Below are 27,343 nucleotides of genomic sequence, written 5' to 3'. Positions count from 1 at the left end.
CACACACACACTGCATTAGCTGTGAATCTATATCTATCCACACATAGCATTGCATTAGCTGTGATGATGAAGGCTAGATTGAGAGCGGTCAAGCCCTACAATAGAAGAGGGGTAATAAAGTATAAAGGGTTAAGGAATTTACATTTTATTGAGCATGATTGTAACAATAAAATTAACCAAATCAACATTTTATAGGAGTTGCACATTTGCAGTACATTTAAAATCCATTTGGTGACAAAATGTGTGTCTGGAACTGCCTTATCAGTTCCCTGAGGTATGTTAAAAAAAATAATAAAACATTGAATTGCTAATGGGAGAAATCATAAAAAATAAAAGATGAAGACAACAGAGCAGGAAAAGGACAACAAATAAGTATGCCCCCCCCACCCGGGGTGAAAAAGATTTTTGACACTGAAGAATCCAAAAATGAGAAATGCAGCACCTTTCCAATCCCGACACTGGGCCCAATTTACAAATCTTTAAGGAAGAGAGTTTACACATTTAATAGAGACTGAGTCTGAATGATGATGGAAAAGCATGATCAGTTCATGGGGAATGTAAAAACATACTTTAAAAAAACTAATTTGTACTGCAGGGTCAGGAAAATTAAACTGATGCATCAAGATCCATATTTATATATCTATCTATCTATATAGTATGCATGTGTACACAGGGCTATACAACCTGTTTAATGAGACGGGATTTCTATACATCTACATTTAAAAAATAATATTTCAGACACTAAATCTTAACATCTTTCAAAACACCAAATGGAACATGTCTACTGTATTCCAAACATATATATATATATATATATATATATATATATATATATATATATATATATATATATATATATATATATATATATAGGGCACAACACCATAAATTTCAAGAAATTATAACGTATAAATTTTAAATTATTTCAAGGTGACTTTTTTTAATTTTAAAATATATATATATATATATTATATATATGCGCCTATATATATATATATATATATAGTATCAAATATCAAAATTTTTTTTATTTTTGTTGTAACCATTGATCACAATTAACACTGTACAGGTAACTCAGTTAGGAGTTAAAAACAAAGTCATTTTAAAAAAGTTTCCTCTTTTTTTTTGTTTTAAAGCTAAAATTCATTCTGCGCGGGATACTAAAAAAAATTGCAACCCTTCATCTCCCCCAACCCCCACCCCAAAAAGTCAGAAAAAATAAAAACAAAATCTACAGGAAAAGAACATTCCAGTCTCGACACAAAAACTGACCATGAATGAGCTGTTTAGCCCAATTGAAAAATGTTCCTTTAATTATTCAATTCATCATGCGCATGTGTGTGTGTGTGTGTGTGTGTTTCCTCTACATCGTGGAATAAACCCACTGCTTCCCTGTCTATTCTATTCAAGCCATGGCTAACACTCATAAGCCAGACGTTTCCTGCAAAAAGTCTCGGACAACACAGATTTTTAACCGGGGAGGGGTGGGGAGTCAAATGCATTTCCAGAACAAGTCTAGCATTGCAAGGATAAATACGGAATACTGACGCACTCAATTAGACACATTTCTGACTGACTGTGGCAGACCAGCGGAACGACAGCTCTGACACATGATGTCTTTTGGCAGGATTAGCAATTCAAGAGAAAAAAAGCAATATATAGATTTTCTTTCTTTTTTTTTTTAGCAAGGATGCAGAAACCTTTTTTTAGGACACAAGATGCAGGATTACAGAGGCTTCATAAACTTGAGCGTGAAGCTTTATACTTGGATTATTAATGCTGGCGGTTCCAGGCAGAACAATACAGGTCTGCAATTAAAACAAACAAACAAAAACACTACTGTATTTTTATTTCTTTATTATTATTCCTAATATCTGAAATAATGTATCTGCTGTGCGAAATGACAGGATAACTGTTTCCTTTAACTTCTAAAAACTGATACGGTACCTCTTAAAAGTATTTTAAGAAGTGGTGAATTGGCACTATTTTTTTAATTCTGCAGCCAGGTCACACAGTACTGTAATTCAGTTAGTCTCCCCAGTGTTCTGAAGCAATGCCTTCCCCGTCCCACCCATTCTCAACACTGAAGCCCGCTGCGACGCACGACCCAGTCTGTTTCTATCAGGGCGTTCACACAGCCTCTCATTAGCCCTTGCAATGAAGAAGAAAAACACTACTGGAATACATTGCACAAAAAGAAGACTGCAAGTACCAGTATAAATCACTGACTTCAACAGCTGTCTCATAGCAGGACAAGCGTCTGTATAATAATATTAACAATACTCCCAGCAGACATAGGACAGGTTACACTTGACCCACTGCTGACAGGGAATACATATTCTCTCTTTACATTTCCTATTTTGCATTTAAAAAAAAAAAAAAAGTCCATGAATGAAATCTGTAACACATTTCAACTGCCACCTCACATTAAAACTACTAATAACAATAATAATCATCAACAACCAAGTTAAATAAAATAAAACCGATTACTTAGCTGAACACACGAAGGTTTTACTACAGTTGAGACGTAAACCTCTGTCTGGGATCTGTACGGAAGAGGTGTTTTTACATCAACTACATCCATCCATCCACATATATATATATATATAGATCTCTACATATATCTATCTATATATATAAGTATGGTCCATAAATTAGATAAATAATTATTTATTTTTCTTTTAAATCTTGGTTAAAAGTCTTCTTAAAACCATGCCTACAGAAGATTTGTTTTTTTATTATTTAATTTAAACTGTATAAAATAAAAGCAGAGGTCATTCTTCCACCTCCAATAACTCTGAACACGTTTCCTGGTCTTCTGACTCTTTTTTGCTCATTTTCCTCTCAGCTTTGTAGTCCATGAATGTAAAGAACAGCAAGCAACTAATTTAAGTTTTAATACGTCAATAAAAAATAAAACACAAAATCACAGTATCAGTACTTTATAATTGATACGTAAAGAAATAATAAATCAATTAAAAACAGTAAGTACAGCATTAGAAATCACTTGGTTGGGTTAGTTTCTGTGAGGGGGGTGGGGCAGGAACAGAACTGTCCTTAATTATAAAATCACTGTTCAGCACAAAGGGAGTTTGTTCATAACTGTTTGTTTTAAAATCTAGGTTTAGGGGCCAGTCTTTAAAACAGCACAGAATGAGGGTGGGGCAAGGGCCAGGTCAGCTGGTCCAGTCTTTAAATTTGGCAATGAGAGCGCGGGGGAAGGGGGTCTGACTTTAGGAAAAGCAGCAGCACAATGTTTAACCTAAGCTTGTTTGGCAAATAATGTTGCAGTTGGCTGAAATAAATATACAAATTGGCCGAGAATTAAAATAACATCAATACTATTAAAAACTGAGAGATATGAATATGGATATACCCACCCCCCCCCCCCCCCATGTACTGCGGAATTAAATCTTAAAAGTTTCTCTTTCGTTTACCAAGAGAAATTCTGTGGACAGGACGACTTGCCACTGAATTACAAACTGGCACAGATCAGACGCAGCACTATGTTTTGTTTGTATGTTGTAATTAAAAATGTTTAAAATATTTAGTCAGCAATATATATGATTTGATTTTCTTACCATAAATGTTTTTGTGCAACGCCCGTTTGCGGGTGGCGGCGGGGGCGCACCGACGCGCGGGGGGGGGGGGGGGGCGGTGGCTGCAGGGAGGGAGGGGGGGTCTACACCAGGTTGTACTCTTTCAGGTTGAGCTGCAGGATGGTGTCCTTCACTGCAGCGAACACAAAGCGGATGTTCTCCGTGTCCGTGGCGCAGGTGAAGTGAGAGTAGATTATCTTGTCGCTGTCGGGGTTCAGGTCCACGAACATCTTCAGGATGAATTCGCGGGCCGCCTGGGCATCTCTCTGGGGACCTGCGGGTTAGGAAACAACTTGTGTCGTTAACAGGGCCGCTGCTCCGTTACCCATCGCTGTGCAATCCAAACCTCTTACAGCAATTACTTATCATTGACTGACTCATCTAAGGAAATCATTGCACTGCTTCTGACGGTCACACCCCGTACAGGGATGGAAAGAAGACCCCTCTTGCTTAGCAGTTTCGCCCCTTACATCTATGGCTTGCCTACTGTACCACTACTGTGTCCTGCAACAGAATTCCCAATATGAATTTAGTGTACAGGGCATGGCATCGGATAGAGTCGGATATCGAGCTACCAGACAATTACAGAGGTGCTTGGCGGTTTCACCCAGTCCAGGTTTTAATACAAGCTTGATTAGCCACAGTGTTTATGTAGTAAATCAGAAACGGATCAAACAGGTATGCAAGAGGAGTCTTATTTCCATCCCTGCAAAAGCTTTCCATTTTTTTTTGTTGGGTAATACAGAGAATCACACAGAACACAAGCATGTAAGAAATGCAGTAGTGTATTAGGAATTGTAGTTGTATACAAAAATCAAAAACCTTTTAAATTGTCATCTACGTACGCACACTGTGCATGGTGAGGTAACGAAGCCAAGCATTGGAGAAGCTGTCCTACGAAATGAACACTATCCACCTGCCCATTGCAGCTCTTTCAATTCCAGGTTTGTACCACTAGGTGTCAGCAGCACTAACCGTATCCCTGGGCAAAACTAAGAAACTGGAAAAAGTGAAGTCACTGAAGGACAGTCCTTTTCCTCTGGCTCTGGATTCATGTCCAAAAAGGAATACCTCTTCTTGCGATTGTATGTGTAAAGAAACCCTTCTCGGGTTACCAGTGACCCGTGCACTTCAGCACAGCCAACACGCGAAGCAAGGCATCAGCCAAACCCAAGAGTCACCCCACCTGTCAAGAAATGACCTCGCCACAATTACTGCAGCAGATTTCAACAGGAACCTAATCCCTTCCCTTGCAGAGTGCAGCAAGAACACTGGGCACAGCACAGCAAGCAACAGAGGCAGTGTCTTCTATAGTATCAGATTTGTCTTAAAAAAAAATACCTACTTTAAAATAAAAAATAAAAAAAACAGCCAAAGGTGGAAAGAATTAATTCACTTAAAACCTAAGAATTAATCTATTAATAATTGATCTATACATGGTCATATAACCCATTACCCTACATTTCTGCATTCACGGAATAGATCTGAGAATTGAAATAAAGAAACGAAAGCGTCTGGAAGTTCTAGACGGAAGGTTTACCATCAAACTCTGGAAAGTAGTCTACTAAATGGGAGTACATGATCTTCTCCTCCAGCAGGTCCTTCTTGTTAAGGAACAGGATGACGGAGGAGTTCTGGAACCAGGGATATGTGATTATCGTCCTAAACAGCGCTTTACTCTCCTCCATTCGATTCTGGGGGGGGGGGGGGACAAAAAAAATTAGAAACCGAACAAGGGGTTTTAGCAACTTATCAATTCCATGAATCTCTCACACCCCCACCCTGATAAAAAAAAAAACACACACTGCCATGACCTGCATCTCAAGCTATACCCTTCAACTGCGAAGGGACAGTCACAACATGTGGAAACGACTGCAGAATACACCACACATATTTCAGCATTCTGAATGCACGGGAAGAGGGCTTTCAAAGCTCCTGAAGAGATGGGTGGTCAGATAAGACATCTGTATGAACCCAGAGAGCGAGAGAGAGAGGGGAGGGAGAGGAGAGACAGAGACAGACAAAGCGAGAGGAGAGGACAGACAAAGCGAGAGAGAGAGGGGGGGGGGGGGGTAGAGAGGACAGACAGAGAGCGAGCCCCCCACCCCGGCTCGGTACCGCACCTCATTGTCAGACTCGACCAGGACCTGATCGTATTCACTGAGAGCGACAAGGAACATGATGGACGTAACGTTCTCAAAGCAGTGAATCCATTTCCTGCGCTCAGACCGCTGCCCGCCCACATCCACCATTCTGAGAAGGGAGAGAGGGAACGGGACAATAAGAGAAATGGGTTTCCATTAAGAGTCATTGTTATGATCTTTACAAAATGTTCTACGGGTGCATCAACCCGAAAGAAGTACCAAATTAAAAATAAAACTTCGGAGACAAAAAAGAAAACCCCTAAAAGGAACCTACTTCTCTCACAGAGGCTAAACTATAAAAATGCCAAGGTCTGTAATCGCAGAGCAGTACAGAGCATTGGACTCCCGTGCACTTCGCAGCACAATGTGTGCTTCATCAATACAGCTGTAAAATATTAGCTTCAGCATTACCATGGCGAGTCCCCCGTGTGATCTACAGCCCATGAGATACCGTGCGCTTCCTGTGCCACTTCACAAATTCAGAAAGCAAATATAAAAACAGAAAAATATTACATTTACCAAAAGGAACTAAAATGCTTTTACCCCTCCAAAAAATTATTAAAAAAAATAAAACTGAGGCATCTGACAGCCTGATCAGTCAATTTAACAAACGATTACTTTTCTGTGCAAAGACCAACCAGTGCAGTCTGTGAAGTTAAAGAAACAGATTCAGATGAAGTACATGCCTCTGGATTACTGCCAATAACTGCCCCTCCCTCCATCAACCCACAACAAATACAATGAAATGAATGAGACAACCCAGCATTAACAAACAACCTGACAAAAGTTAATACAAAACATTTGAATAATAATACATCAGATTTAGCCCTTTTCGTTTTTAAAAACCTGCATCGTTCAGTAATAAAGAAATAAAATCACATTTGGTTTAGCCTTGATATCTAAATTAACCACAGCACATGAAAAATAAGTCAAAACACAACAGAGAAAGACAACATGAGAGTCAGAGAGACAGCACGAGACAGAGAAATGAAAGATGTATTTTGGTCTGAATGCCTATCCTGTATTCAGGAAGACTACAATATTTTTGACATAGGGGGTTTTGAAGCTCACTGGCACTACACTAAATTAAATATAGAATCCCAAAGTGGTGAAACGGGATTCGCGCAGCTTCAGAAGGACTGATGTGGCTTCACATTATCCATGGACAGTGCTGCAAGACATTGGGATGGGGCAGTCGGTGAGGGTGAAAACGGTTATTTTTAATTGCGATCCTGAAACTCTGTCAGTCTGCCTGGCTATCTGTAACTATATCCCTAGCTATACTGTCTGTTACTCTGGAATGATCTGCCTAGCTCTGTAAGGGAAGCACCAAGAGTCAGTGCTTTAAAAACAAGATTACAAACACTCTTACAGTGGAGCATTTTTATACTAAAATGATGTTCCTTCTATTCTCTGCCTTGTTTTCCTGTTCTGTGCGTGTCTCTGTTTTTATTGCTTTTCTTGCATTCTCTTATTAATATTTGTCAATGTTTTATTCATGTGAAGCGCTTTGCAGCAATTTTTACTGTGACAGGTGCTACATTAAAAATAAAGATTATTATCTACTGTGTTTCTGTCTGTCCATCCATCTACTTGTCTCTCCGTCTCTCTGGGTAAATTGATCTTTCCACTGTCTCTACAGAGAGAGAGGACACCCCTCATCTTCTCTTCTGGGCTCTGAGAATACCCTCCTCGGGTCAGAGATCACAATGGTTAAAACTTCCTGAGCCCCGAGGCAAACGCGTTAAACAGCCACGCGTTTCACAGGTGGTCTGAACTTCACGGATGTGTGGATAGAGCCCTAAAGCCTTAACGGTAAAACAGAGACAGACTACTTTTACAGTCTTTTAAAACACTAATGTATCCGATGGGAAGTTTATATTCCTATCATTAATCAAGGCCAGCAAGCTTTAGTGCACTAGAATTCGAACAGTGTATTATGAAGGAAAATAGAGGGACAGCTGGACTGCTTCACCCAGTCACAGCACTTCAAAATGAGAACTTGAGGTTTAATAAACATGACACTGCTTTAGCTCTACACACACGCTGGACAAAGAAAGAAACACACAAACAAACAAGACAGGCTTTCCCGTCTCCGCAAACACACAAGCAGCTAGAAAATAAAACCGCTGTGGAGGTCATGCAGCGCTGCCTCATCCATGTCAGATTTTGACCATGCAAGCGTGGAATAACAATTTTGTATAAAAGCCATACTGCTTAGCAAAAATAATGACACAGAACATTGATGCGAGGCTGCTTTTCCACAAGGACCAGCTGAAACGCAGACTGGGAAATGCAATGTCCTTTGCTGGGGGGTACGCTAGCTGCGAGCACAGGGAGGAAACGTGCCTGTCTGAAATCTCTTCTGAAACAATGAAAAGCAGCCGCAGCAGCAGGAAGGAGTTAAACCGACGCCAGGCTGTCCACAGAAATTATACATTATTTCTGGAAGGTAATTCTGTTCCCAAACGCCTCGGCGCTACACAGCAGCTTTGATAAATGAAGCCTCCAGAAACAGCTGCCTAAAATAACGCTCCTTCACATCCAGCAACCTCCTTTCCTGTGCGAGACTGACCTACTTAAAAAAAAAAAAAACGAGGTCTGATGTAGGACATCTGAAATCACATCCTTTAAACTTTATTACACGACTTTGAAATCTTCTGGGGATTTTATTAACCCTTCGCGTTGCCAATTAAAACCATCATCGCGGACCGTAGTGTGACAGGAAGCCCTACCCACACCTCCCTGCTTATGTATTGTTACTGGCATTCGTGAAAAAGGTGAAGGGCAATGGGACTGGCTATTATGAAGTGCGGTCATGCTTAGTTTTTGCAATCCTTTTTTTGTAAAGCATTTGATTAGGCTAGATCCCTGCTTGCACGGGAAACCACACAGCAAAAAGGAGGGGCTGAAGAATATGGATGGCTGTTCCAGGGTCAGCCAGCAGAGGTCGCCATTCAGTTGGTGAGAGAAACTCTGATCCTGTAAACCAACACCTTCCTTCTTAAAAAAATAAATAGAAAGCTAAAAATAAAAGGATTTGCATATTAAAAATAATGACAAGCACTGGTGATTGATTTCATTAGGAACGATTAATACAGAAGGACTGGAAAGGTAATTTACAATAATCAAGAACTACTACCACCATTAATAACAATAATAATAATAATAATAATAATAATAAACAACAACAGGTGGGGCCCTCCCTGATATCTAGCAATGTGACCTCCAAAACACATAGCCAGTACTGAACGAGCGAGCTTGCTGTTGATCTTGTACCTGAAAATGATGCTCTGCAAGTCGAAGGGGTACTCGATGATCCCGGTGGTGGGGATTCGAACCCGAAGCACATCTTGTTGAGTGGGGAGAAAGGACGGTTCCGCTATACGGTCCAGATCACTCAGATAGCTACAAACAGGGAGAAACGCAGGAACACGATACACATGAAGCAGGACCGCAGGCAGCACACCCCTCTGACAGGTCCCGTTGGGCCCCTCCGAGGCAGTCCTGATGAATTCTTGAACCCCTGCACCAACATCACACTTACTTCATAAAACCAACATTAACACAAAAGTACAGCAGCCACTTGCATTTCAGCAAAGGATGGTGTTAACTATTACTATGCATATTTCTGGATCTGTTGATAGTGTAAAATCGGGGTAAGATTATTATTTTTTCAACCTCTCCTGTGCTTTCACCCTCTTCTCCGATCCGTGAAACCAAGTTTAATTTGGACAGAAAACAAATGTTTTAAATCTTGGCATTTCTTATTAATTAAAGAAAGTTAAATATATATATATATATATATATATATATATATATATATATATATACTATATATATAATATCAATATATATATATATAAATGCACAAGCCTTTAAAACAAGTTCATAGTTCTCAGTGCACCAAGTCAACCAGCTGCAGACTCTTGTACTCACGTTAGTACTGAATTATTACCACTGAAAGGACATTCATAATATATATTTATTTAATATTTTTATATATATATATTTGATTCCTGAGACTGGCTGGTTGCTCTTAGCTTAAAATTGTAATTTCAGACGACCGCTACAGAAGCCTGTTGTATTTCACGTTACACTTGTGTCTCGTTATAGATTTAAAAAGGAGATTTATTAAAGCTTTAGCAACACTACAACTGGTCCACCTTTTACTGCTCTGACATTGTTTTGGTGCTCTACTTGATTCAGGAGAGCCAAACGTTTCAAAATACAAGACAAACGCTTCAACACAAGATGAAGAGATCAGGTGCCAGAAAGCAGCAGCAGCTTTCCATCTATACTGTCGTCTCTGAACTATCTGCACATTGCAAACCGAAGAACAAAAAACAAGCCCCGAAAAAAAGACCTTTATAGATGGGAGGAGGAGAGGGAGGGGTAATCCTGCTTGTGCGAATAAAAGCAAAATTTTAAAACTTTGGTTAGCACTCCTTTCATCAAGATGATTTTGTAGTAGCGAAAACAGGCTCAGGCACAGCTACACGTCATCCCTGCAGCTCAGCCAGCCCCTCTGTGTTCCTCTCCTGCCCCTGATCCAGCCTCATACTTACTATTTAGTCGAGTCAGAGAGTTGATACTCCCGCCTCCGGTCGTAGCACTCCTGAATCCCGGGGTCGGTCCACAAAAATTTGATTGCGTTTACGTAGGGGTGCTCGAACGAGCAGACCTTCTCCACATCCACCTCGCGAACCAACAGGGCATTGGACTGCAGAGAAACAGAACACAGTGCAAACAGGGAGGCAACAAACCCGAAGAGCAGAGACTGCCTGCAGAATTGCAAGAACTCACAGCAGACACTAACCAGCAACACACAGGCACCAAATACTGCGACAGAAAATCGGTTCAAACCCCCCAAAAAACAGTAGGAAGTCATTCTGAAGGAATTCCTAGTAAACTGTGGGAAGCAAAAAAACACAACTTAAGATCATGCAGCGACATTCTGCCCAGTGGCAAGTTTGCAGCATGTCAAGATTTCTCTTAACATACCATTCCAATGTATTATTTTAATGTATCAAGAAAATATACAAGAGCGTGCATGCGATGAATGGTATTGATTACTTCTGTATCAATACTGGATTATTTAATCCTAAAAAAAAGATGATCAAGCAAAACTCAGAGCGTGGGGAGGACAAGAGAAACGCCATCCCTGCTCAGAGAGGGGATACGAAGGATTGTTTGGTTTCATGGGTTCTCCAGTGGTTAAATAAAGCCAATGGCTCAAACTCAGCTTAGAGGCGGCACGTAACATAACAAGGGGACCGAAGTACACAGGGCGCTTATCTTTTGCGGTACATTTTAAACAACAAGGATCATCTCTCTCAGGCCACATGACCATTTTACGACTCAGTGTACTGTGAAAAAAAAAATCATAAGTTATTTCTGCACACACACCCTGTGAAGGATATGCGCTTATAAACCAGCATCTACACTATAAAACACACAGACCTTATAATGTTACTTCATTCCAGTAGGGACCTGGTCCCAGCAGACAGAAAGAGACTCTTACCTGCATCTGAATCCCTAGTGGCTAGACTATTGCAACAACGCATTACAAACTTCAACAAAACGACTACTTAAACATCGGCAAATCTTCAGTACTGCCAGCATGAAGGAGAAGAAGGCAAACAAACGTGGGCCAAGTGATTCGCTGAAGGTGCACGCCTTGTCAGATCTCCCCTTAACCCTTTCAGTCCAGAATTTTGTCAAAATTCAGTTACATAAATAAGGAACTCCTTTTCTGAGGATGAGAACAGGCCAAAAAAAAAAAACAAACAAACAAAAAACAGATTTTTTTTTTTTTTTTTTTTTTTTATATTGACAAACTACCTGACTGGGATCCAGAAATCCTTTGAGGTTCCAGCGGTCTACATTAACATACGGAGCGAAGGCAAGGCGAGACCTGGAGGTCCCTCCAGCACTGAAAGGGTTAACCTTGGATCTGGGTTTTATTGCGCCGTGCCTCTGGCCTGTACCTTGTTTTGCTCGTATTTGTACTGGATCTTCAAGGTCTCCATGGCCCGGATCATGGACTGCATGGAAGTGAAGATGTTCTGGTAGACCAGCTTGGTGAAGCCTCGCTTGTCCTCGTCAGTGTAGCCAGCTCCATGGATAATCCTCATCTGTTTGATAAATGTGCTCTTTCCACTCTCTCCCGTTCCTGGAAAACACAAGCAGGCAAACGATGTTCAAGAACACCGGTCAAGACAGAGACTTCATGAATCCCACCCCTCTATAGAGACCTTTTTTAAAACAGTCAGCTGAGGAGTCCAAATATATTTGTTTGCTGTAACCAGCCCAACACAGCAGTTTCAGCCTTAGCCAGCTATTATACCGCTCTATACCATAATATTATTTTCCAGTGATACTCACCTATACAGACTGGCTCTCCCAGAACAGTTTTCACTACATTCACACCCTGACCGCATAGCAATTTCACCCATCCCGGGTTTTAATGCAAGCTTGATTAGCCATAGGGAGCAAGCTCAGGAGTGTCTCATGAAAGTCCTAGTAAAACCAGGAATGGATCAAACTGCTATACAACGGGACTCTTATTGCCAAACCTGGAATGGTACTTCAGACGGCTTTTTTTTATTAATTTACATTATATAAATTCTACCCAACTTTCCACAGTGTCCCATGGTGAAGGTTTGGTTACCCAAAGCTCAACAAGCGAGGCCTTCAACAGCCAACAACCCTGCGTGTGTGCACAAGACGCATTAACATAGTGCAGTTTGAATGTTGTGCGATTGGGGACCGCAGGCAAAATTAAACAAATCACAACTGCGTACAGCAGGCAGCCTGCAGAAAAAAGTACCGCAAATTTACAAGTGGGACATGAACAGGTTAATCTCCACAGGATCTGATCACTAAAGCAGCTTACGAGTGACAAACTCAGCCACAAAATGCAGAAGACGAAACCTCTGTGCGGTTTGGTGTGTTAGACAGACACTTCCACACAACCCCCGCTAGGTTAACCACAAAGCAATGTAGCAGATCTTCTGTTTGTATACCTGTGTGCATTTCCAGGTACATATTACAGATAAAAGAAAGATTAAACACAGCAAAAGGGTCACAAGTTGCAATACAGTTTCTGCCTCCGGGATTTCATGCAAGTTATATAAAAAAAAAAAAAAAAAAAAAAAAAAAAAAAACCACAGGGATGGAGATCAGACTCCCATTGCATAGCAGTTTGATCCACTCCTGTTTTACTGCAAGATTAATAAGACACATCTGAGCTTGTAACATATAAACCATGACTTAAAGTTTGTAGTAAAACCTGAAATGGGTGAAACTACTTTGCAAATCAGCAAATAGCAGCAAAAAAATAAACAACTAAAATACACACATTTGGGGCCTGAAACCAAGCGCTCCGTGGCAAGCACTGGCAGTATGCAGATCTGTGAAGCAACAAGACAATGTGCAGACAGAAGAGCCCAGAAGAATACTGACCTTATTAATACTGAACTACACCAGCAGATCCCACTGCTGCACAACCAACACAGTATCTATCAACACGCCTATCACACAAAACACAAGCACCTCATGGCACGGTACAGTACTGAAACTACACACAGCAAACCAAGGTTTCGAGACGTGATCGGACCTCACAGCTGAACTTAGGCTGCACTGTTTAACCTACAAGAAAGTTTCAATGCAAAGGCGCTAAATTTAAAAAAAACACACCATAAAAGAAGCAGAGCTGGACAGCGAAGATCCTAACATTTCAGAGGTGTTAGACTTGACAATAAAAGCTGACGTCACACAGTGCCGTACGTGGACAGTGATGCACTCAATGCGAGTGTCTGTTACAAACAAATCACTTAAAACAGCACAGTGAGTACAAGTCTAAGGGTGCAGTGGAGGGTACATGTATAAAAAACATCAATAAATCCTGGCTATATGCTACCCCCTTTCTTCTCCCTATCCCCAAGCACTTTCTTCACAAAAGCTCTGACCAGACCAAGCTGCAAAAGTTGGCAGCGATGCAATTTGACTACCAGCAGGATTTAGGGAAGGACAACATATACAAACATAACGTAGATCAGCACCCTGTATTTCACAATGAACAAAAACATAACTGGCAGACCTAGCTTAAGCACCCCTCTTTAAAAAGGTACAGGGGGATCTGCTCTGTAGAAAGCACATTTTTGGCAAATGCAATAAAATATGTTAGTGTGGCATGTGCCTTTAATGTAAATTGTAGCGATTTAAAGAAAGGCTTTCCAGTGTTTAAAACATCTTACAGCTAGGGGCATCCCATAACAATCTTCACTAGTTCACAGGAAATCCCTAGAGTTTTTAAAACATAAAAACTCTAATTGAGCTTTTTCTATTCTTAAAACCTTAAAAACGTGGCCCCTCCTGACAGCGTGCCCATGCCCGTGTGAGTAAGTGCAGCCAGGGGTAATGGCGTATCACTACCCTGCTGGTTTTGGGAATGCAACCCCTTGGGAAACTAACATGCATGAACCACGACTTCTCAGGCATACATAAAAACGAGTGTCGTTCATTATAAGGACAGCCGAAGAGGGACAGACAGAGTTGAAGGATACTGCATCCCAACTATTAATCACAATTTTTATAGTGTGTGTGTGTCTATATATATATATATATATATATATATATATATATATATATATATATATATATATATATATATATATGACACACACTCATTCATTTACATATGAAGCAGATTGAGAGACGCTTGTGTTTTACATTTTCAGTTTTTCTATCCTGTATACCTGTCCAGAATCATTCACAGATGACTGCGGTCATCTGTCGAGATCTGTTCCAATCTGCTCTCTGTCACCAGATATGCTTGCAAATTGTAGTTGTTTGTGAGGCAGACTAGGATTTGGAGCACCGGCTGCTGTTTTGCACAAATCTAAACCAATGCAGAGAGCTATTAAATGCAACAGGGGCAAAGTCTCAGTGCAATTGAACCACGTACCTGGCACTGAATTATCTTACAGAAACAGCATCAGGCTGGAGTTCATTATGCCTTACAGTTTTTTTTTTTTTTTTTTTTTTAAAAAAGGGATAATTTGTTTGCGCTGGCCAACACTTCTGTATTTCACATGCAGCACAAAACCACTGAAAATAAAATGAAAAAAAAAACCCAGTTCAGACTACCTATTGAGGGTGGTTTAAAAGTGAATTAACGACAGTCGTCCCACCTTGCATAGAATGGGTATCCATTGTAAAAAAAAATACAACAATAATAATAATAATAATAATAATATCACATTGAGTTGATCTGCCTGGAATCGGATGTTTTATTGAATGGCTTTGTAAGTGTTTTTTTCAGTATCTGTTCAGCAATAATCTTCAGCTGCACTGCCCAAGATAACATTAGGTAGGCAGTCCAAGATTAGAGCTAATCAGGGTCTGTGAAAACAGGCAATAATGTCTCACAGGGCTGTCACATTAACAAACCTGAGAGCTGCTGTAACACTGTGGGCGTGCGTCAAACTTTAAAAGCATCCAAATAAGGACACACAGCCCAGTTATCGGGGTCACATTATTAATGGAAGCGTCTCTATAAATTATGCATCACACCTTTATATGGCTGCCAGATTTCATGTCACAAATCTCCCAGTTATTTTTTTTTGAAGTGGTTAGAAACTGTACTATGCCGTTTATGAAAATGTAGTGGCGAATACTGCTTTGCATTGCTGTAGCGCGTATGCAAATGTGTGTCAACCATCAGGAAAAAAAGGCGGAGGTGCACAGATTTGCTTTAACTAGGACAAGCTTGACTTAGTAATGACTGGACTTCTAGTGCTGTAGCAGCAAAGGGGAAAAAAGCTGGTCCAATAAAGAGCCCATGAATGATTGCTGCATTGCAATATGCACCATGACCTTGTACTATAACACTAATCCCAATGTGAATTTAGCGTATTGGGGGTGGCACTGGCTACATTCAGATATGGCAATACTAGACATACAATTGCAGGGACGGAAATAAGACTCCTATTGCATAGCAGTTTCACTCTTCCCAGATTTTACTACAATCTTCATTAGCTGCAGTGTACAGGTAACAACCTCGGGTGTGTCTTATTAAACTCAGGAATGGATTGAACTTCTATGCAATGGGAGTCTTATTATCATCCCTGAATTGGGTCAATTTGAGACCACCAAACTTCTCATTAATGACCCGATCTGGACCAGAACCCGAAACCAGGCCTCCTCAGACCGGAGGCATGAAGGGCAATTGATGCAGCCTGCTGCGCTACCCGGCCCACTTGTGTATTTCATCACTTGGCATCGGTTTTGTAGTTTAATAGTTACAACAAAACCCCTAAAGCATGCATATTTGCAGCACCAACTGCTACTCTTGCCTGTTTTGCTCAGGGTTTGCTGTATTAATACATTAGAAACACGCTGAACCTCGCACGTTACCTGGAGTTGTGACAGCCTCCCGCGGCCGACCCCAACTGTGCTGACCCAGCTATCCATTCTCCCGTTTCCATTTGCCGGTGGGACCAAGTTAAAAGCGATCCTGTTAGTTTCCAGCAGCAGCAAAGCAAAAAAAAAAAAAAGAAAAAAAAAACCATACTGCCCCAGTTGGCCACACTGCTTGAAGAGATGATAGGACGGATTCAAGTGTTCATATGCAAATGGCTAATGCACTTATGTACAGAGGTTTGTGTTTGAACTGAATAAAGATGTTGCGAGCATTAGATGCAACAGCAAGTGCAATGCAGCCCATTACATTAGACTGTTAAAACAGCCTGGTGTTAAAGGAGGGATGGAAATAACACATTGCATAGCAGTCTCTCCCATTCCAGGTTTTAATAAGAGCTTGATTAGGTGTGTATGTAACAAGCTCAGTAAAACCAGGACTGGATCAAACTGCTATGCAATCAGAGTCTTATTTCAGTTCCTGAAATGTCTTCCACACAAACAGTTATCAGTCACAGCTGATCAGAAGGAATTCTTCAGTGCAGAAATTCATTTTTTTTTTATTTTTACAGTCTTACTTTCTGCCAAAGAGCTGGAGCCCCCCGAGAAAGCTGCTTTAGAATCAGGTTTTTGTGGTCTGGCTTCCCTGGACCGAAGAGGTCAAGGACGATGAAAGGGACGATGAAAGGGACGAAGTGCCTGATTCTGGTGCCCCATTTTTAGAGTAACGATGTAGCATGAAAGGTCAGATCTTTATCAGTGGCTGGATTGTGCAGCTGCTAGAAGCTCCAGGGCAGCACGGCTTTTTTTTTTTTTTTTTTTTTTTTTTTTTTTTTAAACACAGAACACAAAGTGAAACTGATTTCGAGACACGGCAAGTTGCTAAAGTCAAAGTCCACTTTCAGACAGGGTGTTGCTGCTGCTGCTGCTGCTGCTGACTGCACTGGAATTTAAAACAGGTCTAGCAGGAAGCTATACAGTCTCCCAATGACTTTAGCTGGTAAACAAAAAGAAAAAAAATTTAAAATATGCAAAAAATGCAATGGTGAAGCGATCTCAAAACTGGGTTCCCGACGCTGGTCACGTGAGCAGCGGGGTGAGAGAAGAGGTTACTGAAACTTGCATAACGATGACGGGTCACTCAAGGGAGACTGGGCTCTCTGAAATGACCCGTGAAAAACGGTTTCCACAAAAAAGTAATGGTTCATTGCTGTGTGGACAGTGATGGCTGTGTGGATGGTTCATTGCTGTGTAGACGGTTGTGTGGAAGGCTGCGCGGACAGTTCATTGCTGTGTTGATGGTTGTGTGGAAGGCTGTGTTGACGGTGGATGGCTGAGCGGATGGTTCATTGCTGTGTGGATGTCTGTGTTGAAGGCTGTGTTGTGTGGGTGGTTGTGTTGAAGGCTGTGTTGTGTGGGTGGTTGTGTGGGTGGCTGTGTTGATGGTGGATGGCTGAGCGGATGGTTCATTGCTGTGTGGATGTCTGTGTTGAAGGCTGTGTTGTGTGGGTGGTTGTGTGGGTGGCTGTGTTGACAGTGGATGGCTGAGCGGATGGTTCATTGCTGTGTGGATGTCTGTGTTGAAGGCTGTGTTGTGTGGGTAGTTGTGTGGGTGGCTGTGTTGACAGTGGATGGCTGAGCGGACTGTTCATTGCTGTGTTGAAGGTTGTGTGGGTGGCTGTGTTGACAGTGGATGGCTGAGCGGATGGTTCATTGCTGTGTGGATGTCTGTGTTGAAGGCTGTGTTGTGTGGGTGGTTGTGTTGAAGGCTGTGTTGTGTGGGTGGTTGTGTGGGTGGCTGTGTTGATGGTGGATGGCTGAGCGGATGGTTCATTGCTGTGTGGATGTCTGTGTTGAAGGCTGTGTTGTGTGGGTGGTTGTGTGGGTGGCTGTGTTGACGGTGGATGGCTGAGCGGATGGTTCATTGCTGTGTGGATGTCTGTGTTGAAGGCTGTGTTGTGTGGGTAGTTGTGTGGGTGGCTGTGTTGACAGTGGATGGCTGAGCGGACTGTTCATTGCTGTGTTGAAGGTTGTGTGGGTGGCTGTGTTGACAGTGGATGGCTGAGCGGATGGTTCATTGCTGTGTGGATGTCTGTGTTGAAGGCTGTGTTGTGTGGGTGGTTGTGTTGAAGGCTGTGTTGTGTGGGTGGTTGTGTGGGTGGCTGTGTTGATGGTGGATGGCTGAGCGGATGGTTCATTGCTGTGTGGATGTCTGTGTTGAAGGCTGTGTTGTGTGGGTGGTTGTGTGGGTGGCTGTGTTGACGGTGGATGGCTGAGCGGATGGTTCATTGCTGTGTGGATGTCTGTGTTGAAGGCTGTGTTGTGTGGGTGGTTGTGTGGGTGGCTGTGTTGATGGTGGATGGCTGAGCGGATGGTTCATTGCTGTGTGGATGTCTGTGTTGAAGGCTGTGTTGTGTGGGTGGCTGTGTGGGTGGCTGTGTTGATGGTGGATGGCTGAGCGGATGGTTCATTGCTGTGTGGATGTCTGTGTTGAAGGCTGTGTTGTGTGGGTGGCTGTGTGGAAGGCTGTGTTGATGGTGGATGGCTGAGCGGATGGTTCATTGCTGTGTGGATGTCTGTGTTGAAGGCTGTGTTGAAGGCTGTGTTGACGGTGGATGGCTGAGCGGATGGTTCATTGCTGTGTGGATGTCTGTGTTGAAGGCTGTGTTGTGTGGGTGGCTGTGTGGGTGGCTGTGTTGATGGTGGATGGCTGAGCGGATGGTTCATTGCTGTGTGGATGTCTGTGTTGAAGGCTGTGTTGTGTGGGTGGCTGTGTTGACGGTGGATGGCTGACACCCACGGTTCATCCCCACTGACACAACTGGACCTACCTGACTCGTTGAAGGTTGTGTTGTTCAACCAACTTGCACAGTTGTTGTCTGACACAACTGCAACTGAGCGGACGGTTGTGTGGCTGTGTTGTGTTGAAGGTTGTGTGGGTGGCTGTGTTGACAGTTGGTGTCTGTTGATGGCTGTGATCATGGCTTCCCAGGTTTTACTACCAGCTCGATTAGCCACAGTGTATAGGTAACAAGCTCAGGTGTGTCTTGCTAAACTCAGTAAAACCAGAATGGATCAATCTGCTATAAAACGAGAGTCTTGTTATCATCCCCCGAATTGTGTCCATTTGAGACCACAAACTTCTCACTAATGACCTGATCCGGATTTGAATCCGAAACCAGGCCTCCACAGACCAGAGGCATGAAGGGCAATTGATGCAGCCTGCTGCGCTACCCGGCCCACTCGTGTATTTCATTTCCTGGCGTCTGTTCTACAGCTGTGACTGCACATAGAATACGGAGCATTCACAACTGTTCAGGTCGTTCTGCAGCTGACCGATTAATTCACTTTGCACCATTCGTCAAAACCCTACAGGATGCAGAGGGTTACTCTGCAACTTCCAAACACGTTTATTCCTCTATCCCATGTTTATTACACAATCTGACTGCTGCACAGAAACAAAACCAGAATGAGAACAAAAGATGAATTCATTTTAAACTCTTAGTGAACAGTTACATGTCGGTTATTATCGCATTTGTGTTCTTCAGCGTCACGATTTCACATACAAACTCCAACTTTCAATTTATCCAGTGAAGTGTAACAAGTTTATTGGAACTTGGTCCAGTCAAAATGCATTGGCACGTGGTCAACTGGTCCATTACTGGTGGCAAAATTAACAGTATATCAACGCATTAAACACACAGCTGATAGATAATTATGCTTTGCTCCAAAAGATGTTTCAGCGCTGCAAGAACAGGAAAGATCTTAAACTGTGCTGCGCAATGTTATTTTTAACAGGGCTTGGACAGAGGATTTTAATAACTGTTTAATATTTTGTATTGTTATTGTAATGCCTGTAATAAAATAAACACATACTTTTAAAACACCATTTGTAGACTGAACTAGAGAGTCAGTGGGAGACTAAATATGATTCTCACAGCAGTGCTGGCTATTTGTTTTCTGAACTATTGTAATATATTCAATTATTTTAATGCCAGCAATGAGCCAAGTGATGTTTATAAACATTATGACAGGTCTGAAGTGTTTTCAGGTGCTTTACTTACTATTACAGCAATAAGAGTCTGACTGAAAATCTTGGCTTTGAATTGTATTTGAAAGAACTATTTGAATTTGATGGTAACATTTATGAATATACTTATTTACATTATATTTATGTTCAAATGTCATAATTATTAAAAGCTAAAAAAACAGAATTGGCCATTTTTGAAAAACTGAATTTGCCATTTTCCAGGAATGGAAAAATGAGTCGCTCTACATTATCCTGCCTTATTAAAAGAGGCAGAGCTAAACCAGGCTTTCATGGGTTAAAATGCCCTAATAAAAGCAACGATTTTCTCGAGCAGAAAAGTAACCTTGAAAACGCTGCCTATTCCGACCTCTAGAAATATGCGCTGGAGAATTATTCCATCACTAGTAACAGCAGCTAGAAATAGTTCAGGTTAGAAACAGCACTGATGATGCTTCCTCCCACTCTGTGCCTCTGTGACTGTGCGATTTCCAGCCTGGAGAATTGGGAACGTTTGAGAAAAGTGTACACTGTGGTTCAAGACAACACTGAGACCCAGGAATTTCAAAGGGCTGCAACACATAGAAAACGCTTTAAATACATACAACATACAAAACAAAAATGAGACCTTACACCATACACTTTACTGTTGTAGAATTGTGTCAGATTATTTTTTTTGTCACCCGCACCACATTTAAACTAAAATTATCACGACAAACAAGGGCACTGCTTTGAGGCAGAAACATCACCTTAATTGCTTCTCAAGTCTGCAAAACCCCCTTTACTCCCTGAACCTCAATGAACCCATAAAGATTACTGCCTCATGTAAAGAATACAGAATAAAAAGAGAGGGAGGACAGAAATATGATTCAGAGACGCAGGAATGCCTCATATTCTACTGCGAGTTTGAAAATCTTGTTTAATTAAATCTATTCATTCAACAAAGTGGTAATCACCCAGAGACAATTTTAAGTTCAAACCCAGCCTTGTGTGTCAAGGACTGAATCTAGTGGAAACGTATATTGCGCAACACAGGGAGCCTTAAAAATGCGGCCGACTAAGAGACATAATGGACAGGACACAGAAATGAAAACTGCAGCTGGCGGGGGTGAAGTAACTTCTATTCCCACCCCCTCTTTAAATGAAAGCGCTTTAGATGTAATACTATGAAGTGAAAGCCATCACATGGGCAGGGGTAATGTTATGTGAAATCGCTGGCAGGGTTCAGCCCTGATATTTAGTCACTTATGACTTGCATTTCAGGGTACAACATAGACACAGATATGGCTGTCAGTGCACATGAACAGACAGTACCAATATAATATAGCCAAGAAAACACAGGTCCTGTGGAGCATAGCGTGCAAGACGCATATTCATACGACTGTTGCTGTACCAAAGAGTACCAGAGGATGGAAACAAACTTCAGTCTCTTAACTGTTAAGAGGGGTTAAGGGGTGGGAGTTGAAGATCTCGCCTGTGTATTACAGGGGACATTCTCACATCTATTTACTCCAAGTTTTCAGAAAGGAGATGCTAAAGTTACCTAAACACAAATAAACCCCTGAGACTTTCAATTCAGAGGCTTGAACCAAGCATCACGCCGTTTACCATTCAATGATGTTTAAATTAGTCGTGCTTTTTCCATTCAGATCAAAGCTGAGCGAATGACGATTTGGAGGACATGGCTTTGGGAATCTAACCCTATACTTTGTTGAAGAGAGGACATGTACTTTTTAGTAAAGGCACAGGGTATAAATCCCTGAAACTTGTCATCTGGCCCAGGATGAACTGGGGATTAGATGTGCATTTAGAAACTAACACAACGAAGCCAGCGGTCTCTGGAGACCCCTCCCTGTCCACGCCCATACAAGCAGGGCCAGGCCGTCCCGCTGGAGCTGGAGACACCAGAGCTGTGCCAGAGTGACCTGCAGCAAGCTCTGCCAGCCCAGGAAACGAAAGGCAGACTCTGCGTAATAAAAGAGGCTATTCTTCTGCGCTACACAACTCAGTTTAAAAGCGCTGGTTAAGTGCAGGGACACTGGCCTCCTGCAAGTCACAGGACAACAAGAGATAACCCCCCCCCCCTTTACATACGCAGGCAAAGGCGCCAATGTGCGATATCACAATAGGAGTAAAACGGAAATTATTTTGCATCCTTCCCTCTGCAGCACATATTTGGGAGCAAATGCTAAAGCGTTTTGGTCAGTTGTTGCAAAACAACTAAAATATTTAATGTCTGTCAGACTGAACCAGCAGAAGACAATACAATATCAATGTAATTTGCTCTTTAAAATTCAATGACCTTTATCAACCGATAAGCACCGATACTGAACCACACATATCGAATATGCTTCTGTCAACACCACCCCCCCTCCCCCTCCAAGTTTAGAAACTGGATTTTGGGCAAACACTGGTAAGCTTGCTGTGACAAAGAAGATACTTCAGAACAAACATCTGAAACTACTTTTGGTCTTAATTGGGGGATGACAAGAAAGGGGTCTTTCAGGAGAAGGGGCTGCGACTCCTCCCCCCTCCACAGTGGATGAAAACTGAAGCTATTGTGAGGTCCCAGGAAAGAGCAGCAGAGTCCTGCTAATGATTGCTTCCTGCAATCACTGGAGTTCCCTCTGACTCCTTCTCAGCTGTGTGTAAGATTGCACACCAATTTAAAACTTAGAAATGCTAAAAGTGCATGCATTTTTAATTTGTATTTATTTTATTCTGAGGCCCATACTGCTATCTCTCGCTATATATATATATAATTACATGACGCCTATCTTTATAAAAGTTTACCATGTTACTTTGCATGGTCATTGTGCAGTTTACATTAATCTGTCATTCAAACTCTGCAAATCTCCTAAACTTGTACCTGGCGGTTGCAAACACACTCCTGCCAAGAACATCAACACCACAATAGGGAAGCCTGCTCACAAACGTGTAGAAAAGTATCGACTGCCCATTGGTTTAATTTCAAAATTGGATAGATTCACAAAAAAGTCTTTTATTCACGTATCGAAAGCCATGCCCCCATTGCAGGATGTAACCAGTGTGCTACCGGAGGCGGTGAATAAGAGACATGCCCCCATTGCAGGATGTAACCAGTGTGCTACCGGAGGCAGGGAATAAGAGACATGCCCCCATTGCAGGATGTAACCAGTGTGCTACCGGAGGCGGTGAATAAGAGACATGCCCCCATTGCAGGATGTAACCAGTGTGCTACCGGAGGCAGGGAATAAGAGACATGCCCCCATTGCAGGATGTGACCAGTGTGCTACCGGAGGCGGTGAATAAGAGACATGCCCCCATTGCAGGATGTAACCAGTGTGCTACCGGAGGCGGTGAATAAGAGACATGCCCCCATTGCAGGATGTGACCAGTGTGCTACCGGAGGCGGTGAATAAGAGACATGCCCCCATTGCAGGATGTGACCAGTGTGCTACCGGAGGCGGTGAATAAGAGACATGCCCCCATTGCAGGATGTAACCAGTGTGCTACCGGAGGCAGGGAATAAGAGACATGCCCCCATTGCAGGATGTGACCAGTGTGCTACCGGAGGCGGTGAATAAGAGACATGCCCCCATTGCAGGATGTAACCAGTGTGCTACCGGAGGCGGTGAATAAGAGACATGCCCCCATTGCAGGATGTAACCAGTGTGCTACCGGAGGCAGTGAATAAGAGACATGCCCCCATTGCAGGATGTGACCAGTGTGCTACCGGAGGCAGTGAATAAGAGACATGCCCCCATTGCAGGATGTGACCAGTGTGCTACCGGAGGCAGTGAATAAGAGACATGCCCCCATTGCAGGATGTGACCAGTGTGCTACCGGAGGCAGGGAATAAGAGACATGCCCCCATTGCAGGATGTAACCAGTGTGCTACCGGAGGCAGTGAATAAGAGACATGCCCCCATTGCAGGATGTGACCAGTGTGCTACCGGAGGCAGTGAATAAGAGACATGCCCCCATTGCAGGATGTAACCAGTGTGCTACCGGAGGCAGTGAATAAGAGACATGCCCCCATTGCAGGATGTAACCAGTGTGCTACCGGAGGCAGTGAATAAGAGACATGCCCCCATTGCAGGATGTAACCAGTGTGCTACCGGAGGCAGTGAATAAGAGACATGCCCCCATTGCAGGATGTAACCAGTGTGCTACCGGAGGCAGTGAATAAGAGACATGCCCCCATTGCAGGATGTAACCAGTGTGCTACCGGAGGCAGGGAATAAGAGACATGCCCCCTTTGCAGGATGTGACCAGTGTGCTACCGGAGGCAGTGAATAAGGCACCTCGAAGAACAAGTGTGAAGAGGCATTCAATAATTTAACATGGCCCAGTGATCGAGTTAAAGACATGCTTACCTGGATCAGTGCTAATGCTAATGGGTTTAACCTGTTTAGGATTGCAGTATTACAGGGATAGAAAGACGACTCCCACTGCATACCTGGCATGGATCAAACTGCTCTGCAGTGGGAGTTTTATTCACATACTCTTTGTGTCTGTGTGTACAGCACGTCAGTCCCTCCCCACAATGGCTGGAAATCCTCACAGATTGTAAGCTAAACAAGTTCCTAGACTGTAAATTCAAGCCCGAAAACAAAATCATGCAAATGATTTTTCTAACCCAGATTGCAAATTTTCAACCGCAGCGATGGCACATTTAATTAGACTCCTGTTATACCAACAGTGAGGTTTGCAATGCATCCTACACATGTCATACGCCTAACATACCTGCAGGGATGGAAATAAGACTCCTACTGCATAGCAATTTCACCCATTCCAGGTTTTAATACCAGCTTGACAAGCCCCGGTGTACAGTGTAACACGCTCAGGTGTGTTATTAGACTCGTAGTAAAACCAGGAATGGATCACACTGCTATGCAATGAGAGTCTAATTTCCACACTAATACCTGCAGCATTCAACACACCCCTTACCTTAAATCTGGGGCATTTGCAGAGAGACCAAAAATAATGCAGTTATGAAAAAGCCCGTTTCATTGGACGGTTTGAAAATAGGTCACTGGTCATTTCGTTATATGCGTATAAAAATGCCACCTCCCCAATATTAACGGCCGTGTCCCGCAATCGTGTTCAATTGGATACCAGGATTCCCAGTACGTACATTCAGCGATCACTTTTTCTCCCGATTGCATGATAATATAACAATATTCTTAATGGATTAGTACAGTAGGTACTGAATTAGACCCCATCCCTGCCACAAAGGAAAGAACACCCACCGCCTGATTCTGGCGTGTCGAGGACTATTTCATCGCTGCTAACCCCCATGCATTTAAGCACGCAGGCCAGGCTATTAGCACTAAAATAAATTTATAATTGTCATCTGCCTCATACTTGTTTGGAGTCGGTTGCCTTAATTTAAGGATGTTGTGTCATAAGATATGAATGGAGGATATAAACCAATTTGCTAACTGTGTTTGTCAATACACAATAATTGCATTTGTATATCGATGTCCAAGTCAGGTCGGTCCGACAGCTCGTTCGACATAATGTATATATTGTATTTAGTCTGGGGTGGGGGTATCCACAAATATAGGTGTTTCCGTTGCTCTGTTGATTCCTTAGCCCTGCTGTATCGTCTATATATAATCATCAATAATATGATGGCCTTATTACGGCTAACTTTGCTGCAGCCTGCACAGCGATTCGTGCAGACCGCATACTTGTTCTTATTGCACACAGCGGTAATTATATCACTGGAGAGTTATGATTATGATTTACTATACCGAGCAGCAGCAGTTTGAGTTCCCTCCTGGCGTCTCGCTTATCCCTGCGGAGCTGCTTATCGATCTCCGCGTTGATCCGTTTGGACTCCTTCGCCTCTTCGCTCAGGCAGCAAGCCATCATGGATTCCAGAGTCATTCCCCTTCTTCTTCCCAAGCCCTTCCTCGCAGGGCTCGCTGGCTCCACACACGGATTTTCCCCCCCAGTGGTGGCCGCTTTTGCTCGCTCTCTGAGCGAAGGGAGAGGGGGGGGGCCTCGGACTTGCCTAGTCCCCTCTTACCGATGGCTCTCCGACTTCACACTGCTAGCCGGCTCTGGAGAACCGGTGTGGAGGGGAGGGGGAGAGGGGGAGAGGGGGCTGTCCAATCGAGGTTGTGGGACGGCGGGTGAGGTCTCCTAGCCGGGCACCTTCGCTGCTCCGCTCTCGATCAGCAGCGCCGGTCCCAAACGCAGCGGGACGAAGCCGGGTGCTGCCGAGACATGAGCTCTGCCGAGCCCGAACTACCTCAGAGACAACAGCCTCTCCCCCGACCCCGAAAAAGACACCGCCGCCGCCGCCGCGCAAAAACCACAATCTCTGCAAAATACAAACAACCCCAGCGCCTTCGTCCTTAAATTATTTGGTGGCGCACCAGGTTATTAAAAAAAAAAAAAAACCCACAGCGGCTATTCCTGCATTTCAAACCCGTCTCGGTTCCGCAAGCGGGGTCTTTACCCGTTCTGCTTATTTTATTTATATATTTATATATATTCTGCTGAATCGCGTCTCCTCCTTCCCGAGCCCGGTGAGATGGACGAGCGAACACAAAAAAAGGGAGGGGGGGGGTGGTGAACCCGAACATGACACTTGCAGTTGCTTAGCGACAGAAGAGACAGACGGGAGCAGGGGCCAACCGGAGCTCTGATTGGGTGCGGTGGGACAAATCGGAAAGGAGCGGCCGGGATTGAGTGGCCGCGGTGGTTTGGGGAGGGCGGGAGTTGTACGTTCTCATGTTGGGTTGAGGGTGTGTTGAGCTCTCGTTTTCTCTGAGGCGTGATCAGTCGACCCTGCCCCCCCCCAGCCCCGACCCCTGCCCCCCCGGGCTGCCTGGGTACCCCTGCCCCCCCCCTGCCCCCCCCTGGGACTGGGGACCCCTGACCCCTCGCCCCCCCAGCGAGGACCCAACGTTGCGACAGAACACACACACACACACACACACACACACACACACACACACACGTAGATTTTTAAAACTGACGTGCATTCATTTAGATTTTGTATATTTATTTATGCTTCGTTCAGTTGGTACGTTTTTTTATCTTGCAAAGTGCTATAGTGCTACTGTGCTATAAATACAGTAGCCAATAAGAATAATAATTATATACAAACACTTAGAACATTTTTTGTTTAAAAGTACATTAAATGAAGC

General features: G+C 43.0%; 1 protein-coding gene across 1 annotated transcript; it reads right to left on the bottom strand.

The window, feature by feature from the left end:
* Nucleotides 1-3,640: 3,640 nt before the first annotated feature.
* LOC121301525 (guanine nucleotide-binding protein subunit alpha-11) lies at nt 3,641-26,742 on the bottom strand. Its single transcript, XM_041231003.1, has 7 exons — nt 25,937-26,742; nt 11,734-11,918; nt 10,312-10,466; nt 9,023-9,151; nt 5,723-5,852; nt 5,140-5,293; nt 3,641-3,873 (listed from the first exon to the last, which is right to left on the bottom strand). The coding sequence occupies exons 1-7, from the start codon at nt 26,070-26,072 to the stop codon at nt 3,683-3,685; spliced, it is 1,080 nt and encodes a 359-aa protein (XP_041086937.1). The 5' UTR covers nt 26,073-26,742; the 3' UTR covers nt 3,641-3,682.
* Nucleotides 26,743-27,343: the final 601 nt, after the last annotated feature.

This window comes from Polyodon spathula, chromosome 27 (genome assembly GCF_017654505.1).
Source record: "Polyodon spathula isolate WHYD16114869_AA chromosome 27, ASM1765450v1, whole genome shotgun sequence".
NCBI classification, from domain to species: Eukaryota; Metazoa; Chordata; class Actinopteri; order Acipenseriformes; family Polyodontidae; genus Polyodon; species Polyodon spathula.
This window is presented reverse-complemented; position numbering and strand designations above follow the sequence as displayed.

Excerpts from the sequence above, each read along its gene's own strand:
- LOC121301525 (XM_041231003.1), bottom strand. The coding sequence starts at position 26,072 with ATGACTCTGGAATCCATGATGGCTTGCTGCCTGAGCGAAGAGGCGAAG. Across the intron at positions 10,467-11,733 it reads ACAAATACGAGCAAAACAAG|TCCAATGCCCTGTTGGTTCG; the intron begins GTACAGGCCAGA and ends GTTTCTCTGCAG. Across the intron at positions 5,853-9,022 it reads TTGCAGAGCATCATTTTCAG|AATGGTGGATGTGGGCGGGC; the intron begins GTACAAGATCAA and ends CTCCCTTCTCAG.